Source organism: Tricharina praecox (genome assembly GCF_024521635.1).
Source record: "Tricharina praecox strain CBS 144465 chromosome Unknown BZA05scaffold_5, whole genome shotgun sequence".
Lineage (NCBI taxonomy): Eukaryota > Fungi > Ascomycota > Pezizomycetes > Pezizales > Pyronemataceae > Tricharina > Tricharina praecox.
Genome location: NW_026250407.1, coordinates 608,865 through 619,648, shown reverse-complemented (window position 1 = coordinate 619,648; position 10,784 = coordinate 608,865). Strand labels below are relative to the sequence as shown.

The 10,784-nt window shown below is 56.7% G+C and overlaps 5 protein-coding genes across 5 annotated transcripts; 3 read left to right on the top strand and 2 right to left on the bottom strand.

Annotated features, from left to right (window-relative positions):
- Positions 1-539: 539 nt before the first annotated feature.
- Positions 540-2,804, top strand: BZA05DRAFT_333504 (uncharacterized protein; the record flags this gene model as incomplete). Its single annotated transcript, XM_051480687.1, has 2 exons — positions 540-1,343; positions 1,398-2,804. The coding sequence occupies 2 exons, from the start codon at positions 540-542 to the stop codon at positions 2,802-2,804; spliced, it is 2,211 nt and encodes a 736-aa protein (XP_051342019.1).
- Positions 2,805-3,003: 199 nt separating this feature from the next.
- On the bottom strand, positions 3,004-4,339 carry BZA05DRAFT_217929 (regulator of chromosome condensation 1/beta-lactamase-inhibitor protein II). Its single transcript, XM_051479681.1, has 2 exons — positions 4,120-4,339; positions 3,004-4,059 (listed from the first exon to the last, which is right to left on the bottom strand). The coding sequence occupies exons 1-2, from the start codon at positions 4,271-4,273 to the stop codon at positions 3,203-3,205; spliced, it is 1,011 nt and encodes a 336-aa protein (XP_051342018.1). The 5' UTR covers positions 4,274-4,339; the 3' UTR covers positions 3,004-3,202.
- Positions 4,340-4,470: 131 nt separating this feature from the next.
- BZA05DRAFT_332927 (uncharacterized protein) lies at positions 4,471-5,249 on the top strand (the record flags this gene model as incomplete). The annotated part of the gene is made up of 2 exons (XM_051480665.1): positions 4,471-4,602; positions 4,656-5,249. 2 exons carry the CDS (start codon positions 4,471-4,473, stop codon positions 5,247-5,249), a joined length of 726 nt encoding a protein of 241 aa, XP_051342017.1.
- A 106-nt stretch (positions 5,250-5,355) lies between these two features.
- Positions 5,356-8,191, bottom strand: BZA05DRAFT_389682 (tryptophan synthase). Its single transcript, XM_051482801.1, has 6 exons — positions 8,019-8,191; positions 7,802-7,889; positions 7,659-7,729; positions 7,373-7,605; positions 6,791-7,316; positions 5,356-6,729 (listed from the first exon to the last, which is right to left on the bottom strand). Exons 1-6 carry the CDS (start codon positions 8,184-8,186, stop codon positions 5,527-5,529), a joined length of 2,289 nt encoding a protein of 762 aa, XP_051342016.1. The 5' UTR covers positions 8,187-8,191; the 3' UTR covers positions 5,356-5,526.
- A 667-nt stretch (positions 8,192-8,858) lies between these two features.
- On the top strand, positions 8,859-10,763 carry BZA05DRAFT_389678 (Phytochelatin synthase-domain-containing protein). Its single transcript, XM_051482800.1, has 4 exons — positions 8,859-9,318; positions 9,376-9,391; positions 9,453-9,924; positions 9,987-10,763. Exons 1-4 carry the CDS (start codon positions 8,989-8,991, stop codon positions 10,597-10,599), a joined length of 1,431 nt encoding a protein of 476 aa, XP_051342015.1. The 5' UTR covers positions 8,859-8,988; the 3' UTR covers positions 10,600-10,763.
- The last annotated feature ends 21 nt before the right edge of the window (positions 10,764-10,784 follow it).

Genomic DNA, 10,784 nt, shown 5'->3' with positions numbered 1-10,784 from the left:
CCCCCGCTCTCCCTCGACATGTTTCTGGACTTCGGGTCTTGCTGATATCTCGCCGCCACCGCCTTCCTTCCCTCCACCCCCTCTCGTCTTGTCTAGTTGTGAGCTGTGCTTCAATTCAGCTGAACTCGTCAACCTCCATTCAAGCTGGAAAAACAACTGACAAGCTAGAGCACCCTATATTCGATTCTCACCTGCTCGCCGGTCGTTCAAGTTATTTCCTTCAAGTTCATCACCTATAAAACCCACAAAACGAAACACATCGCGCGCATAAGGCCGTCGACGATCCACCTTCTCTAAACCTCTTCATCCTCTCTTTCGACAAGAGTCACCAATCTTCACCACACCCGTCGGACCATTGCACAGTTGACTGCGCATATCGGATCGAATCCCATCCCCATCCTTCGGGACCCATTTCCTATCGTTTCTCCTTTGTTACTTGTTTCCTTCTCTTCATATTTGATTTTTATTCAACAATGGCTGGCCTGGTTACTTCACTGCGGGGCAAGATATTCCCGGGATCGAGCCCGTACGACGACAACATGAAGGGCGGCGCACACCCATGGAGAGACGCTCCTTCATATGAAGACGCCATGAACGTCAACAACTCTCGAAGGATCCCACAGACCACGCCAGAACTCACGCCGTACCTCGGAGTGCGTTCCCGGCTGTCACAGGTGTGGTTCAACAGATGGACCGTGCTGCTGCTGCTGATCATGGTTCGGGTGATTCTCGCCACGGTATCCCTGGACTCTGACCTCGAGTCGGCGCGGGACAAGGCTTTCTCGGCATGCACGGGTGTGGAGAGCATGGGCACTGCGATGGCTTCGATGCCGTTCTACATGGCCAATGGTGTCAACGAGATGGCGGCGAAGGGGATCGAGAGTGCCATTCGTGCGCTCGAGGCTACCTTACTCCTCATGATCACCGGAGTTCAGGAGATGGTTGTGTTCATCGTCAACCTGATCACTTCTACCTACGTCTGTCTGATTACCCTCGCGGTGCGCGGATCTGTCGGTGTGATGGTCGATGCTCTCAAGGAGATTACCGATTTTGTCAACAATGCCATGACAGATATCTTCAACAGCGTCGATGGCCAGGTGCAGACCATCGAGGATGGCATCAACAAGGTCACGAGTTTCCTTGAGAGCATACCGAACTTCTTGGGCGGTGGGGTCGATATCCCCGACGTCAACCTCCCAGCGTTGGACAAACTCAAGGATGGTCTCACTATTCCCGATGACTTCAAGCAAAAGCTGGACGACATGGAGAACAGCATTCCCACTTTCGAGGAGGTCAAGGAGGCCGCCGGAGATGCCATCCGGATTCCCTTCCAGTTGTTGCTCGTCAGTATACCCACTTGTCTGTACGATACCGAACGGATTGCTAACTTTGCGTAGAACAAGGTCAACAGCACCCTGGGCATCTACGAGTTTGACCGCTCCGTCTTCCCTGTTCCCGCGAAGGAGAAGCTTACCTTCTGCACCGACAACCCGAGCATCAACAACTTCTTCGACAACCTGAAGGACCTTGTGTTCAAGGTCAAGAACATTCTTGTCGGTGTCATCATCGCGCTCGCACTTCTCGTCATGATCCCCATGGGTTACCGGGAGTGGCACTCGTTCCGTACCACCAGACGCCACGCCTTCCTGCTTTCGGACCCGATTCGCGCCTTTGACCCGGTCGATGTCGTTCACATCGCCTCTCACCCGAACTCCTCAGTGTTCAGCCTCAGGATCTCTAAGTTCTCCAAGTCCAACCGCAGGCAGACTCTCATCAGGTGGGCTGTTTCTTACGTGACATCCCCCGCGGCGTTGTTTGTGCTCTCCCTCGGTGTCGCCGGTCTCTTCAGCGTTGCATGCCAGATGATCCTCCTGAAGCAAGTCGAGGCTCGTACTCCTGGTCTGGCCGAGGAGATCGGAGAGTTTGCGGGTATGGTCGTCGACAAGCTCGAGAATGCTTCCAAGCAGTGGGCTATTGGAGCGAACCAGGCGCTCAATACCACCAACGCTGAGCTCAACGACGAACTTTTCGGCTGGGTCAAAGAGGGAACAGACTCGCTCAATGACACCCTGAATACCTTCGTCGATACCATGCACGATGGTGTGGACTCCTTCTTCAAGGACACGCCTCTGGCCGCGGTAATCAACGAGGTTCTCAACTGCCTGGTCACCATCAAGATCCAAGGCATTCAGAAGGGCCTCACCTGGGCCAACGAGCACGCGCAGATCACCTTCCCGACTCTGCCAGAAGACGCATTCTCTCGCGGTGCCTTGGAATCCATCGGCTCGGATTCGGACCCTGCTTCTAGCTTCCTGTCAAACCCCGGCTCGGCGGCTACCGACCAGATTACTGATGTGGTCGTGAAGCTCACCAACAAATGGGAGAGTTCCATCAAGCAGGAAGCGATGATCTCGGCAGCAATCTTGGGCGTTTGGGTCGTCGTTTGTATCATTGCCCTCATCCGCACTGCCTGCCTCTGGTTCGGACGCGAGCTCGTCCGTGGAGAAGGCGGCGCCGCCCCATTGCCCCAGCCTCACCTGTTCACAGGCGGTATCAGTGACGGACAAGGAGTCTACGGAAAGTACCAGACCCAGACGCAGCAGCCCAACTTCCCTACCTTCGGTCCCACTCCAACTACGCCTAATGGTCCTCCGAGTCCAGAGGAGTATCCAAACGAGAAGAGTGCGCACATCCAGATGGGTACTGTCAACAGCGGCCTTCCGTATCCCACCGAGCCTTCCGAGGGCACGCCAGGAAACAGGGAGTCGTTCCATCCGCGAGTTTACTACAAGCGGTCGGTTTGATTTGTCTGGCCCGGTCTGTCTCATGTATGAGAAATGTTCATGATCCGACATGTGTTCTTTGAGTTTCTTCTGTCTTCGTGTCCCGTTTGTACAAAAGCATCCTCCGTTTTATTCCACTACCATTGCATTGTTGGGTCTTTTTCTTTGCTTTTCTTTTCTTATCTTGCATAGCGTGGCATTATTTCCCTTTTTTTGGTCTTTTTGAGCGGGTTCATTTGCATTTGTTGGTGCTTTGTTTATTCTATGTCTACGATGAACGATCTAAGAGTAATAGACCCTACTGGACTGTTACTCATGTACTATTACCGATTGCGGTTATTATTATGGCTGGCTAGGGACGGGAGTGGGGACAGGGTGGTGAATGGAAGCGGAGGGGATATGGTGTGTTTGAATAATACTCATTCGTCCTCATGATCAATATCTCTCTCAACAAGCACAAGTGAACACCACGCAAACGACCCACTAAACACCCTCATCACTCGTCCCTTCCACGGGCCCTTCCACCCCCTCCACTCACTCTGCGCCCTCTCTTCCCCGCCCAACTGCCCATTCTCATTCTCTCCAGCTGCCCACACCTCCCCCTCGACGGTGAGCATGAGCACATGCCCTGCGCCCACCGCCACATCCACAATATCCACCTCCCCCACCGGCAAGTCCACCAATGCCACCTCCCCGGGCACACCCCCCAGCCCCTCCACCTTTCCGGCGCCCCAGAGGTACACATCCCCCGACTCGGCGAGTGCCGCACTCATCCCGCCACCACTCGCAATCCGTGTGACCACGAGCCCATCCAGCGCCGCAACAACCGCGGGCACCTCCGCGGGCTCGTCCGCCGTGGGCTCGCGGCCAAGCGAGTGCACGCCCCTCGCATCCCCCCACGTGAACACCCGCCCTTCGGCCGTCAGCGCCGTAAAGCTGGTTTCGTTCGCCGCTAGCTGCGTTATCGCGCGGGTCTCGATGTGATGTTGGACCATGTTCTCGCCGTCGGCCCAGAGGCCGTACGGTGTTGGCCGCGCGAAGGAGAGGTCGGGCCGGTGGAGTTGCGTTGTCCGCACGGTGGCCGGGGAGGGGCTGTGGATCCAGGCGATCCGATAGGTTCCGTCGTGGGCTAGGTGGGAAACGTCCGAGTGATGCGGCGTGCTGATCATGCCCTGTTGGTTCCCGGCGAATAGGCCGGTGGCCGTAGACTGCGGATCATGGCCATCGGTGCGGTCCTTGGTAGGGCCACGCCAATAGAGTGTACCGTCTATCACGACTTGAGCAATTACGACTGTCAGTGTTCGATCTAATATGGCTTGAGGGGGGGAGAACACACGTCCGAGGTCACTCCAGCCGACAAACACGGGCTCCAGCGAGACATTTGCAGTTACTAGCAGCGCGGGCGTGTAGATATCGTCCGGGAACGGGTCATCGTCGGGCACGAGTTGCGAGAACGCATTGAATCCGCTGCCCCATAGCTCCAGTACCATTTCTGCGATGGTTCAAAGCTGGTTGGTCGTGAGTCGTACAGGATTTACCCTGTCTTCGCGATAGTTAACCGTCGCGTCCACCCCACCCACCAGGGTGTTTCGTGCACCGTGCTCCCCACCGGCCAGCCAGCGACATGTCGAAAATACCCCCAGTCCCACCAGCGGCCATGTTGTACCCCACCTCGGCGCACTCCTTCATGACGCTGATCGCCGACTCCCTCCGTCTGCGCAGCGAGACGCTCTGCATGGCGTTTATCTACACGAACAAATACCACCACTTCCACGCCTCCTCCGCGCTCCCGTCCCCCGCCGACCCACTGGACCCGCACGTAGCGTACCCCACCCCCTCCCCGCCCTCCCTACCACCCACTCACCCTCACAGACCCTCGCACTAGCCTCCCTCTCCCTCGCCACAAAAAGCACCGAGTCCCCGCGGCGCCTTCGCGAGTTCCTTCTGCCAGCATACGCGCTCCTGCAGCCGACCGCAGCGCCGCTGACGTTCCCGTCGACGCTGTACGATGCGCTGCGCGCCACCCTCGTCACCGCGGAGCTGATCCTGCTGCGCGTCCTGCGCTTCGATATCCGCCTGCCCCAGCCGCTGGACTACGTCCCGCGCTTCCTGTCGAAGGCGCTGGCCCTGCCGGGGACAGAGCACCTTGAGGGGCTGGCCGAGGACGAGCGAGAGGAGGTCAGCGTCGTGGAGGCGTCAGAGACCGCCCTGGGTAGGGAGGTTCGCGCTGTGGTCTTAATGGCGGTTAGGGATTATAGGCTCGTGAATCTTTTCACGGCCCGCACCGTCGCCGCAGCCTGCTTTTTTGTCGCGGCGGAGAGGATGGGTGTTGTCCTTGTGGGCGTCGACGAAACGGGGAGGGAGGAGTGGGTGAAGCGGTTGACGAGTGGGAGGGTCGAATTTGAGGATTTTGAGGACGCGGTGGAGGAGGTGGGGAAGGTACTGGGGCAGCCGCGGGAGGAATGATGATGCACATACGCTTCTTCACGTTGGAGTGCCAGAAGATTATTTGATCTACATATCTGGGAGCCACAGTTTACCCATGTATAATTTTAACAATTAATTTTCGGGCGTTCCGGATCTATCATATGACACTCACAGTCACCAGGGACAATCGAATGCCTTTGAATTTCATGGGGAATATTCACACCAACTGCATTAACAAGAGCAGTAGGTATTTCATTGATCTACCAACCCAAAACCAAACTGCTCCAATTTTTCCCGCAACTGGCAACTAGCACATCTAAAACCTCAGATCCCAACCAATCATCGGCCCGATCTTCGGCAGTTCCTCAGCCACACTCTGCACATCCTTATCACCACGGCCACTGAGGCAGATGACCAGGTCCTCGTCTTTGCCCATGGTCTTGGCGAGCTCCATGCCTCCATAGATAGCGTGTGCGCTCTCGAGCGCGGGGATGATACCCTCGAGCTCGGACAAGTTCTTGAAGCCCTCGAACGCCTGGGCGTCGGTGGCGGCAATGAACTTTGCGCGCTCCGTCTGCTTCCACGAGGACAGCTCTGGGCCGACGCCGGGGTAGTCGAGGCCGGCCGAGACGGAGTGGGTATCCGAGATCTGGCCGTCGGAGTTTTGCAGGACGTAGGTGCGCACGCCGTGGAGGACGCCGATCTTGCCGCCAGTGAGAGTGGCCGAGTGCCGGAGGGTGTCGACGCCATCGCCGCCGGCTTCCACGCCGAGGAGCTTCACGGTCGGGTCGTTGGTGAACGGATAGAACATTCCTACGCAGTTCGAACCGCCGCCGACGCAGGCGACTACGGCGTCCGGGAGCTTGCCGCGCGCGGCTTGCAGTTGCTCTTTCGTCTCGTTGCCGATGACGGATTGGAATGTGCGGACGATGGTGGGGAAGGGGTGCGGGCCGATGGCGGAGCCGATGATGTAGTGGGTGGTGGAGAGCTGGGTGACCCACGCGCGAAGGGCTTCGTTGACGGCGTCACGGAGAGTGCGAGTTCCAGCCTCGACGGCAATGACCTGTGCGCCGAGGAGCTTCATGCGAAAGACGTTGAGGGCCTGGCGGCGGACATCTTCGGCTCCCATGTAGACTGTGCACTTGAGCCCAAACTTGGCGCAGACGGTGGCAGTGGCAACACCGTGCTGGCCAGCACCGGTCTCGGCGATGATCTCGGTCTTGCCGAGGCGGATAGCAAGAAGGACTTGACCAAGGGCGTTGTTAATCTTGTGAGAACCGGTGTGGTTAAGGTCCTCGCGCTTGAGCCAGATCTTAGCTCCGCCACAGTGCTCGGTGAGCCGGTCGGCGTATTGGAGGTGCCCGGGACGGCCCATGTAGGGGTAGTAGGACTTGTACTCTTCCCAGAAAGCGGGATCGTTCTTGGCCTTGACGAAGCCGGCTTCGAGCTCGGCGAGACAGTCCATCAATGACTCGGGAACGTACTGACCACCGAATTCACCAAAGCGGTCGGGAATTGCCTGGTGGTGAATGTTAGTATGTGGATATATGGACGTGTGGATAGGATGGAGGAGTGCATACGTTGGGGTTGACATCTCCATCCACGTTCAAAGCCTCGATTTGATCCAGCAAACCAGCCTCCTTAGGAACATCCGCCTCGGTGATCACAGCAGTAGGGTGACCCTCCACATTCTCCACAGCCGCCACTTTCGAAATCACCTCTTCAATACCGACCACCCTGGTCTTCAGAGTCATATCCCGTCCGGTGATCCCGGCAGTGTATTTCCTGACAGCCTCCGGCCGCTCGCCCTCTGCAGCACGCTCGAGAACGGTGATGTACTGCGAGCCAATGACAACACCGTCGGCGATCTCTCCAACGGAAAGGAAGTGCTCCCGCGTGGACACACCGAATCCGACAGCAATCGGGACACCGCCGGAGTAGTCGTGCACACGCTTGCACAGCGCGGGAAGACCGGTATCGAGCGATCCAGTGGCACCGGTAACGCCCATACGTGAGACAACGTAGATGAACGAATCGGCGATAGAGCATAGGAGCTTCATGCGTGCGGGCGAGGTCGAAGGCGCAATCAATGGCACGTAGCTCATTCTATACTACTATTAGTTACTCAGTGGCATGACTATTTCCCAGATTGGGAGACAGACCCCTCAGCAGCGCAGAATCCTCGGAACTTGATGGCTTCCTCCGGAGGGAAGTCACAGACGATGAAACCGTTGACCCCCGCGGCCTTGCAGTCGCGGATGAGTCGCTGCTCGCCGTACTGCATCATCGGGTTGTAGTATCCCATGAAAAGAACAGGGACCTTGAGACCCTTCGCCCTGGCATCTCGTACGAATCCGAGAGACTGCGTTATCGTGACGCCATGTTTAAGCGCAATCTGAAGTTGTGTGAGTCACAACCATAACGAAACGTAACTCCGGAAGGATTTACGGTATTGGCTTTCTGGATGGTAGGACCGTCTGCGATCGGGTCTGTGAAGGGGATTCCGAGTTCGATAATGTCTATAGTTCAGCGCAGGCGGACAATGTCAGCTCAGCGGTGAGACAAGAGGGTTTCCTCGATTAAGGTCGCACCTGCACCACCCGCCTCCATTCCCAGCATGATATCGGGAGTCTCCTGTGGTGTAGGATATCCAGCAGTGAAGTATGCGACGAGGGCCCTCTACACAAAAAGAAGCCACCGGAGTATTGTCAGAAACGGATCAAGCTTGAAAACGTCTGCCTATGACGCCATGGCGGGGCACCAGAAAAAAAGGTCTGGCGACTGTCAACGGAGTTGAAAGGAACTCACTCTGCCCTCGTCCTTGCACCTCGCAAAAGTCTGTTTGATACCGTCTGCCATGATCTGTATGAGATTCTGTTTGAGACTCTTGAAAATGTGTTGTCGCTGTTGTTGGCGGGGTGGTGTTGAGAGCGAGACGAGACAAGCGGGTCTTTTTGTAGCTCCCATGGGCCTCATCTGCCCCACCACCGTACTAACTACAATACGGTTTCAATCGCGGCAAAGCTCGCCGCCCGCCGCCACCACTGGCGGGGTTAGGGGTGGATTTGGTGAAAAAACACCAAATCAAACGGCCGGCGCGCCGATTGTCCCCCCTGTGCCTGCATACAGCCGTGGTATTTGGTGATATATCACCAAACGCTTCTCGCTTGGGCGGTGATAGATCCCCCGGCGTAACGGGGGAGGCAGCTATGCAGGGCGGATGCGGAAGAAGAATTCTGATTTGCCGCTTGATATAGGGAGTTTAAGTCTTCAGAGTGGATCGAGACAACACGCAATAGCCCCGGAAGAGCAGGAGGAGTCATAGGGTAGGTACTCTACCGTAGAGTTCCTTCCTTCCGTGAGGACAGGCTTTTCCACGATCTGCAGAGAAGCGGGTCGACGTTCCTCCCGCTTATCTGAGGAACTAGAATACCGGTAACATCATACCAGCTTGTGGATACTTGGTTACATACAGCCCCACTAGAGTAGGTAGTCATAATTCGACGTCTTTGCTAGCAAGGCAATCCGGCCACTGCTCAAGCCACCATGATCAAGCGGACTTTTGGCTCGCTAATAGTCGTGGGCATTGGAGTGTTTGCTTTTCACGATCCGCTTCTATTGCCACCCAGCATCGTACAGAAATCCATGGAATCGCCGGGGCCGAAAACCTACTTAGCTATGGATTCAACTGCGCACTTTACGCGCGTCCATCTCCGTCGCACAACCTCACCTCACAAGTTACAGCATCCCAAAGTAAAGCTACACCCCGGGTTCACGAATGCGCATCCTCCCACGACCGTCACTTCTACCTCTCTTCTTTGCCCGCCCCCGGACACTGCGATTCATAGCAACTACAACTTTCCACGCTCCTCCGCCTCCTCCGCCAACGCCCCCGCTCACGAGGAGACCCCCGGCAACACTAGGAATCATGCCCGGCGGCGGCAACTCCCCGGTCACGGCGACGTCCAACAAGTCGTTCTACATGCGTGAGCTGCCGAAGGATAAGCTGGTGGGGTATGACACGCCGGAGGGGAAGGAGCTGTTTAAAGATGCTCTGTTGGGCGGAGGGCTGGAATCGTTCTTTCCGCTTTCGCAGCAGTTTTTGACGGTGAGTTTACCGCTGCTGTCGTGCATTGGGTGTGGCTGATGGGTATGCCATGGGAAGCAAAACGAGCCAGCTTGTAAGTGCACTTGAAGATGAGAGAGGCATATCTAGTGAACGCGATTAACGTCCCCGGACAGTCTGTGGCCTGGGAACCCTCTGCATGATTCTCAACGCACTCAAGATCGACCCGGCAGCGACGTGGCGTAAGCCGTGGCGTTGGTTCACACAGGAAATGCTGGACTGCTGCCGCCCGCTGGAATGGGTGAAGCAGAACGGCATCACCCTGGCGGAATTTACCTGTCTTGCTAAGTGCAACGGGCTCGACGCCACCACGCGCTATGCGAACCAGACAACGTTTGAGGAGTTTGAGCAGGCGGTCAAGGATTGTACGCAGAGCACGGATCAGCTGTTGGCAGTCTCGTATTCCAGGGCGTCGTTGGGACAGACGGGGAGTGGACATTTCTCGCCGGCGGCGGGGTATACGCCCATGAACGGTGGGATGGTTCTGATCTTGGATGTGGCGAGGTTTAAATATCCATCATATTGGGTCCCCATCCGTGCCCTTTTCGAAGCTCTCGTTCCACCGGACAGCTCCACCGGCCAGCCACGGTATTCCCTCTCCTCCTCTTCATCCTCCTCCTTTTCCCATCAATACTCACCCCCATACACAGCGGCTACTCCATCCTCCGGCGGCCATCCAAAGCGCAGCCCACACCAGCCCTCTTAACCCTTAACGCCACCACACCAATCTGGCCAACCCTGTACGAACCGCTCGCCTTCGCTGCCTCCAAACGCTCCTCCTACTCCTCGCTCATCAGCGAGCTCGCGCGAATCCTGGCGAGTCCCAGCGGCCTTCCCACCGTAACCTCACGCTTCACTACGACCAATGGCACCTCGGCGCTCACGCGTTCGCCCAGCTTCGACGTCACACTAGGCGCGCAAGCGCACAGCGACTACCGGCGGGGCGTAGCGCGGCTTCACCGATACTTCGCCGAGAACTCGACGCTATATGCTGAAATCAAAAACGCGGACGAGCTCTGGAAGACGGAGATCACAGTGTTCATGCTGGCGTTGCTGTCGTCGCGCGATCTGAAGGAGCGCATGTCGGAGGAGGTGAGGAAGCAGGTCGAGGAAAGGTTGAGGAGCGATCTGGAGGATGAGACTATCAAGGCCGAGGTGGCCATGGTCAGGAGACAGCTGGAGAGTCTGACGGATTGTTCGCTCGAGGAGGGGAGCTGCTCGAGGCCAGCTGGAACATGTTGTGGCGCGAAGAGCTGCAAGTGATGGATATCGTTGATTTTGTACCAATAGTGATGGATTGATCGCGTAGGATTGCAGAATGTATGTACTTGGACTATGATACGTGCTCGTAGCCCTCATGCAAGTCCAATAGTGATTCCGTATTGAGACATTAATTTCAACTGGCAGAGGAGGTACTGCTATCGACGCAATGCAAATATTTAGATGTG

What these genes read in the sequence shown, in the direction of transcription:
- BZA05DRAFT_389678 (XM_051482800.1), top strand. Translation starts at nt 8,989, where the DNA reads ATGCGCATCCTCCCACGACCGTCACTTCTACCTCTCTTCTTTGCCCGC. An exon ending in AGCTCCACCGGCCAGCCACG is followed by an intron (nt 9,925 to 9,986) that starts GTATTCCCTCTC and finishes CCCCATACACAG; the next exon opens with CGGCTACTCCATCCTCCGGC.
- BZA05DRAFT_217929 (XM_051479681.1), bottom strand. Translation starts at nt 4,273, where the DNA reads ATGGTACTGGAGCTATGGGGCAGCGGATTCAATGCGTTCTCGCAACTC. An exon ending in CGGCTGGAGTGACCTCGGAC is followed by an intron (nt 4,060 to 4,119) that starts GTGTGTTCTCCC and finishes TAATTGCTCAAG; the next exon opens with TCGTGATAGACGGTACACTC.
- BZA05DRAFT_389682 (XM_051482801.1), bottom strand. Translation starts at nt 8,186, where the DNA reads ATGAGGCCCATGGGAGCTACAAAAAGACCCGCTTGTCTCGTCTCGCTC. An exon ending in CCATCCAGAAAGCCAATACC is followed by an intron (nt 7,606 to 7,658) that starts GTAAATCCTTCC and finishes ACACAACTTCAG; the next exon opens with ATTGCGCTTAAACATGGCGT. An exon ending in GGATTCTGCGCTGCTGAGGG is followed by an intron (nt 7,317 to 7,372) that starts GTCTGTCTCCCA and finishes ATAGTAGTATAG; the next exon opens with AATGAGCTACGTGCCATTGA.